The 8,091-nt window shown below is 39.1% G+C and overlaps 1 protein-coding gene across 2 annotated transcripts in view; it reads right to left on the reverse strand.

Moving 5' to 3' along the window:
* The window catches only part of micu1 (mitochondrial calcium uptake 1), a 37,582-nt gene extending 29,865 nt beyond the window's left edge, over positions 1 to 7,717 (reverse strand). The window contains exons 1-2 of one of the 2 annotated variants that reach the window (XM_085181975.1): positions 7,545 to 7,717; positions 934 to 1,098 (exon numbers count right to left, since the gene is read on the reverse strand). In XM_085181975.1, coding sequence (XP_085038101.1) covers positions 934 to 1,098; positions 7,545 to 7,546 — 167 coding nt within the window. In that variant the 5' untranslated portion in view covers positions 7,547 to 7,717. The remainder of the gene's footprint in view (positions 1 to 933; positions 1,099 to 7,544) is intronic. The other variant, XM_085181974.1, reaches the window with a different exon arrangement.
* Positions 7,718 to 8,091: the final 374 nt, after the last annotated feature.

Consider the following 8,091-nt stretch of genomic DNA (forward strand, 5'->3'; position numbering starts at 1 on the left):
TAGTACCAAGTAGATCTCAGGAGGTATGTAGCAGACTGTGTTTTGCAGCTAGGTGTGTACTGTCGCTATGATGCTAAACAGATTGAAAAACAGAGAGGCAAAAGGACCAGGAGATTATGTGCTCTGCTGTGTTTTGCTCATCGGTGCAGTGCGGGGAGGTTTTACTATGGCAGACTCCCACGTTACCATTTTTCTGACTAAACTGAAATTGGAATAATAATAATAAATAGCTGGGACTGTCTGGAGCAGGCTGAATAATTCAGTTTAATGACACGCGTTGAAAATGAAGCCCAGGGTGAAGGCCTGGAACAGTCTCGTTCCATCAGTCTCAAATGCCCTGAGGCGCCATCCATCACTCTGCCTCCTGCAGCACAATCAGTGTGTCCCCATAGAGCTCTAACCTCAACACCTTCTCCAGCACATTGTCTTAACTAAACAACAGGCTTTAAGGCAATGGATAGCCATAAAAACACAACAAGCAGGAGAATGAAATGTAACATGTGCTCAAAAGTCTAGCTGCTTTTGAGTACTGAGCCAAAAGCAATTCCTAATTTGCTCAATGAAAATCAAGTCCTGTTCACTGAATGCTGTCCCATAGCACAGTGCTGAAGTTTAAACACATGATGGAAAACCCACTTCGAAAAATGGCGTGTCATTCAAGTGACAAAAAATCAATAAAAATGAAACTCAACAAACATGTTTAAATTGAATTCCCAGTCATGCCACATTGTATTAAGCAACACTAGACAGGCCTTCAGCCGAGAAGCAATCTGCACCTTGAGCAGGTTGCCTGTAAATCACAGAGTTGTTTACACATCAGCTTGCTTCAAATTGCTTCTTAAGGAACAAATGCAGTATTTTTTTAAGACCACTATTATTTTAAGAGCAATAAAATGAGGCACAAGGGTGTAAAAAAACAAAACAAAAAACTACCTCTTCCACAGCAGTCCAGCACTAGCAGACACACCGGTTACCCCAGCTAGGGCTGCCAGCATCAGCCTTCTCCGGCCGGACTCTCGCACTGCCCCGCTGTGATAACGCCGGGACAGCTGTGCGAGCCCCACTGAAACTGCGGACAATGCCCGCAAGCGGAACATCCTGCAGAGGGACAAGACAAAGACAGATGACACTCTTGCAGTATCGGTATGTACAATGACAGAAAAAAGCAACACACACCTATTAAATTGTGTTTCTGTTTTGTATTCTACTGTATGCCAAAACTGAATAAATAAAAACTATGAAATAATTTCATGTTAAGTATGTGAATACAAAGGATATGAAAATTCTGGGCTGAGTACACAGTTTCATAACTTTTATCTGTCTTAGAAATCACCAGTTAAAGCTACCTCAGATTAGAGCCCACATCAGTGCTTTGCAGAGTTTAAGTCACAGACAGATCTCAACCATGGTAAAGAAAGTTTAGAAGACTCGTGAGGAAATCAAAGAAGACCAAATTCATATGCCAAGGTCTTGTTAACTTCTGAAGAGGAGCAATGAAAGCATCCTGACTTGAAATATCACAATCTGGTATGAGATGTGCACAGCAGAGACTGGATGGGTGCTGTGGGGAATTAAACCCACCTCAAGAGTATCCCAACCACCCATCTACACACCATAAGTGGTATTAGGGAGTTGAGCCCAATATCCACCTTGCTATCACCTGGCAAGCAAAACGGGAGTATCTGCTGCTGTAATATCAGCAGTTTCTTTCCTCATGCTGTGAACTTACTGCATACTTTAGTGCAGTTTTTTTATTCAATTTATTCAGTCAATCTTTTACATTTTTGTTAGCACCATAGCATATTACATATAGACTATATGCGCCATTTCATTTGATCATCTTGCACAAGGCTAATTATAATGAATGTTGAAACAACTGTTCTGATAAGTCTGTGTGAATCAGCCCTTCATAGTCAATCTGCTGCAAAGATTATTAACCAATCAAACCCGGTCAAAGACCACACAGGTGAAGGTCTACCCTCTGTGCTTCCTGCTCAGCACCTATTAACACCCACCCCTGTATATTAAAGTTATTACTTTGTAAACTCTTTGATTAAACGTATTGGACAATTGAATCATTATATATGTGTGCACACCTATATTTCATTAACTCCCTTACTTAGGATAATAAAAACAGAAACCTGTACTTTGGCCTTAAGATTTGTAGCCACAGTTGTAGTATTTTTATTTGCTTTGATTTTGATTCCAACAAGCAGCATGTCAGGCAGTCGGATTTCCACTGTGAAGTAAGGATGCCTGATTATAGCAGAAATCAAAACTAGGATTATTTAGCTGAGATTTCTTAAAAAAAACATACATCAAAAAAAATTATTAGTGGATTAGAATGGCAGTGTGCTATCCCTTTAAACTGGCCGTAGGTGGGGATGTAAGAGTGATTGGTTGTTTGCCTTTTCTACGCCCTTTGTCCGCTGATATGGACTCCAATCCCAGCCAATCCTCCTCAGATACGAATGTAAGATAACAAAGGAACAGACAGATAGATGGATGAACTACATATGTGGATTCATACCACAAGATCCTCTAAACACTGTAAAGCTAGCACATAGCTACCACAGTACTAAACGCCTACCTTGTCCAATTATAAACCATGGAAGTCATAGGTAAGGATTTGCAGATTTTAACCCCCCCAAAAAGTAATTAACAGTCAGCTTAGAACAATGGGAGTTCACCATTGGGATCTGCCTTCACATGGCACTGTAGACAAAATGGTCCCCTAAAAAGTCAATGTAGAAGGTCCTGGTTTTTCCCACATACCTCAATTAATAAACAACAGAAAATCAGGGATAAAACTAATTGCCACCAGTGCACCTAAGCTCCAGAACTTCATTTTCAGCTATACTGTTGCTTAATTCTTCAGTGTCACGGAAAGATGATTAACAATTAGGAAAGGGGCTACTGGTGTGTATCTGTAGCTCCCATGTGTGCACTTTTCAAACTACATGATGGAGGAGTTAACCCCACTGAGGCTCAAAGCTACCACCTGTCAATATCCTATTAACAATTCAGGCACCAACTGTCAAGCAGACTCAGCAGAAAGAACAGTGAAGACATGGCATGTGCTAATTGGAGTGTTCAGTAGCCCATGACAATAAGGACTAAAGGGAACAGTGAGCATGCATCCACACTATTATACTTTTTGGGACTGGGGGAAAGCCTAATGCTAAAGGAACGACACCAAAACTTTATAGAAACAGACTAAAACTCACATGATGCAACAAGAAAGCCCAAAAATGCAAGTCGTTGGTGTTGCAGAAATCTTTAGTATTAATAAACTTCTTTATATTTTAATGCCTTTCCAAAATTCACCAAGGTACATGTACAGTAAACAAAGATTTTCAAAATGCAAACTAACTAACATATTTATGACACTGGTATATCCCCACAGTTGTGTGAGAGCCAGTGAGTGTCTGCACATATGCCCAAACATTCATCCTCTGAATGTCTTTCCAGCAGTTTGAAATTAGTTGGCCAGAACAGCAGTTGACCAAATGTTATTTGCAACTCTGTGTTATCTAACTCATAATTACTGAGTTCACTGATGAGTGCTTTCATTTTCAATCCAGCACATTTTCATCGCAGCACTTTGCTTTCACACCTCCCCAAAAACTTTGATGCCTAGTTCAACTGGAGCTAAGACGATAGAAAGCAATTTAAAAACTTGAATGAAGGTCTCCAAAGGTGAACCTGCGAAGGGATCATCACAGTTGCCTGCAGCACACTCTCCATCTCACAATTACTAAGGGTCTCTCGCACAGTCTATTCTGCGGCTGTTCAATGTAAGTGTCAGAGGGTTGTAAGCTATCCCCAAGCTCCACGTTGCTTAAATGCAAAGTTTGCTGAGGCGTGAGTGCTGCTGGTTTGGAAATCCAAACCAGACAGCCACCTATTCCCCGCAACCTCCACTACATTTTGTTATTACGATATTTACAATATTTACAATATTTACAATATTTAAATTAAAATAAAGCCATTGTTCAAAATAAAGTTTTTAAAATATAATGCACCAGTTTTTGCATAGAAATAATATGATATCAATATTAACCAACCGTTTGCCATTTTATGCAAATATAATTACCTACATTTTCACAAAGAAGTTAGATAACAGGTCCAGTCAGTTAGATTTCTTTGGCATTAACAACTAATACTCTGTAGCTAGCACAGCAGCTCAGTGGCTACATCGTTTTTCTAGAATAACAGATTTAGGTCTGGAAACCTTTTACAGCACTTAAAGTAACAAAACTACATGTTATCAACTTCAGCAACGTTATCTATAATTCAGCTGTCTTCGGCAGCCTGTCTCTCCCAAACAACATCTCCAGCCCTACACAAAGCCAAGTGGAAAGCTAGTAATTGTTTATTAGTCTTAAACCAAAGATGAACAGATGCTGAGTGATCCCAAACATCTGTAAGTCTCATAGCAGGTTAGTGTGTCCTGGCTATAGCACTATTTGCTCTGCTGCTGAGTTACAGCTACACCACCAAACAAAGAGTATGGGCTTTTACTCTCACTGTTTTTGCCTTTTCACAGCAGAGGCAGCAAAACAGTTATTAACACGCTGAAACACTCCTCTGTACAGAGTAACAGAACAAAACAAAGACTAACAAAAAAGTGAGATGGCAGGGAAACCACCCCAGGGGTGGTGTTGCGCAACGTGATGTCTGGACACTGCTCCTGACTGTAACAACTATGGCAGCTACGGTGATTACTGTACTGCAGCTGAAAGAATTTGTAATGATTTTAGCTCTCAGCTGTACCTTGGGTTTTATTTGATTTTGGGAAGTAAGGCAGTAAGGCGCATTGCTTAACTTTACTACACTGCAAAATATGGAGCAATGACACTTTATGCACTACAAAACTGATGAACTAATGTCATATTTTTTGTATATTTTTTTTCAAATTCTGACTTGACACAATCTTGTGAATCCTCTCCTCCAACCGCCAGACAAGAAGACAAGCACACACACATGCGCCAGATTAAATTTTAAAAAAGAAAGAAAGAAAAAGGGATGAACATAAAATATGGATTTCAATTTCTTGATCTTTTTGATTCCTAGCTACTAGTTGAGGGTCACTCATTTAAACTAGTTAATAATGTTTGCTTAAATCTTTGAAATACATCTACCAAGTGAAATTAAACATTTTCAAAGGGAAAGTTATACACGCTCTGTGTAATCTCCAAATGGGAAGCCTAAAGCTTGTTCAGATAATAACTTTGTGAAAGGACACTGGAAACTAACTTGAATAAAAGCCACTGAGCCACACTACAACAAAAACCTGCCCATTCGTTATGTCTAACTATGTAAAGAAATGAAGCAGTTAGTCCAAAATTTGCTTCTCATTCATATCTATGTGGCATATATACATTTATTCTGTTTCTACTCTGTTCTATTTTACCATGTGCACGTTCTGTAAACATACATCTTTCATCTGAACAAAACAGCAAAGCTGTAAAAGAGAGAATGTTATAAGGGAAACAGCATTTCATCATCCTTTCAGTCTGATCACAAACCAACAAAGAGTCCTTCAATGTACTCTTTTGAAAACCTTACATTAAAAAAAGTTTTTCTCATTTGAATTATCACATGCCATTACATCTAAAAGCGTGCATATTTTGATTACAAACTAAAGGTAGTTGTAAGCTGTTACAGTTCCTGATATTTTTTTTTTAATTAGGTTATAACGGAGTAACATCTGATCATTTTTTTCTTTCTTTGCACCTGTACTTAACCATGCAGGAATGCTTTGTCTTGGCACGTTTTTAGAGAAATTTGAGTGCGAGACTTCATTCCTTTGGCATGCTCAAACTTTGAGTGCTGTTTTTGATTGCAACGCTTGTCTCCTCATCAACTCCATCAACGCAAGCTAAATCTGGAACACAACAGCCACAACAAAGGGGGTGGCTGTGTTAAAGTTAAGTGCTCATTATTATCAAAGTACATGTAAAAATATCCTAAACCTTGCAGAGCATGACTACTTATTGAGCTACTTATTAAACTCCATCCTGTTATTACAGCTTTATAAATCAAGTGCTGCCCAAACGATATCAGGCAACTTTTTTCATGTATTTATGAGTGTTTAAAAATGATTAATTTACATCATATTTCAAGAATTTGGTCTAATTTTTTGAATCCAGCACATTTTTAATTACAGAGTTTTGCTTTTACACTTTCCCAGAAGCTCAATGCTAAGTTCAGCTGAAGCTACAATGATAGAAAACGATCGTTGTAAGTCTGGTTACAAGGCACACTGGACCTGGACTTGAAGAAGGAGCAGGTAAATCAATGTCCTCAACAATTATTCTTCACTACCTAAGAGCAAACCTTTTTTTAATATAAAATGTGTGTGTGTGGGGGGGTGTAATCTAAATAGCCTGTGGCATTAAAATTACATTTTATGATCTCAGGTGAGACCACAGATTCATTCCAGTTAAACAACAGCAAATATAGCAGTTCCTTTTGCTGCTTGGGGATCTTTTTTTCCCCACCCTAGGGGTACACATACACAGAGAGATGGGATTCAGAAGTATCAAGAGCATTCAGAATTTGAAAAAGAAGAGTTTGGATATATGGACCAGTACCTCATTAAAAAGAAATAACTAAAGCTTTTAGAAACTGCATATCGTTGTCAAGTGTATATCTGGGTCAGGACTTTCTCACAAACTCCCACCTTTGTTACAATACACTGGCTGCCTGGTAGCTGATTTTAAACTTACAGAAATTACTTCTAAAGCCTTACATGGCCTCTTACATACATGCATTATACATTTACTCATACTTGTGCTCCTCAATTCAATCCAAGCTTTTAAAAATCATATACATAAAAAGACAAACATGCAGACCTGAATTTTTAATGGGTGTTTTGCGACACCCAACCCAAAAAAAAGCTATGTATTGTTCCCAAATAAATTCGGAAATGTTTTCTTTGAGTAAGAGCTAGCATATCCTTTGAAGCATAATCATATTAGTCTCTGGGTGTTTCGTGTAAACATGCAATAATAATAATCTTAGACAAACAACTGAAAGATACACCTTCCTGTGTTTGTGTTCAATATGACATGGCCCACTGTTAACACAACACCAAAAACACACACAAAAACAGCTAGCTGTCAACAACTGGCTCAAAAACACTGGTTAAGGTGATGTTAGTGTTGCGTTTGGCATGTTAAAACGGAAACACGAACAGCTAGAGCTGTTCATTTGATAGTGACCCCAGTGTTTTGTTTTTAGCCGCAAGTTAACTTCGTTGACAACAGCATGACAACAGCTACAAGGTTAGCAGCTACCCGTCTAACCAATAATAAACTAAATGCTTCTATCGTCAGTCACTTGTTAATGTCAATATTTAGCTGGTTAGTTCGGCAGTCAAGTAATTGTTTCGTGGGGTAACTCACGCTGGCTAGCTAGCTAGTTAACGTTAGATTTAATGCCAAGTGCTAGCTCTACTAGCAGCTATTTCATCGTTTTGTTACACACTGCGTCATTACAGAGCTTTCCTATAGCTCATAGGAGGCACGGTTACTTACATAAGCAGCGATAAAAACACCACTCAGTCCAAAGTAATAACGTCTTCACCGATTCAGAGTACGTCTTTGCTCAGTGTGTCTGCAGTGATGGAGTACTGCGCTAATAGTTCCGTGTTTCAGAGAGGGTGGGACAACATCTCCGTACCAGCCCCATGCATTTCACACAGGCACCCTCCCATCATCCCTCCGTCCAGGTTTGGGCGGAATTACAGTGTAAGTACCGGAAAATCAAAAGTCTAGTGGGGACTTTAAGTTGTCTAGTCGAATAGGTACATTATGGTCCCCAGCACAACTGTTTTACAATTTTTTTATAGGGCTTACAGAGAAGGGTCCAAAAAGAGAAAATATTCAGGGAGTGGCAGTTCTCTTTGTGAACAGCCAGACTGCTTCAAGGGAAGGCAATGCACTCAAAATAACCACTCTTTACAAGGAAGGCATGCAGAAGAGCATCTGTGAACACACAACACACTGCTACAGTTGCATAGGACCTCACCAAGTGGGACTCCTATTAGCTCAGAACAGGAAAGAGGCTGCAATTGACAAAAAC

Source organism: Neolamprologus multifasciatus, chromosome 13, assembly GCF_963576455.1.
Source record: "Neolamprologus multifasciatus chromosome 13, fNeoMul1.2, whole genome shotgun sequence".
In the NCBI taxonomy this organism is placed as follows: domain Eukaryota; kingdom Metazoa; phylum Chordata; class Actinopteri; order Cichliformes; family Cichlidae; genus Neolamprologus; species Neolamprologus multifasciatus.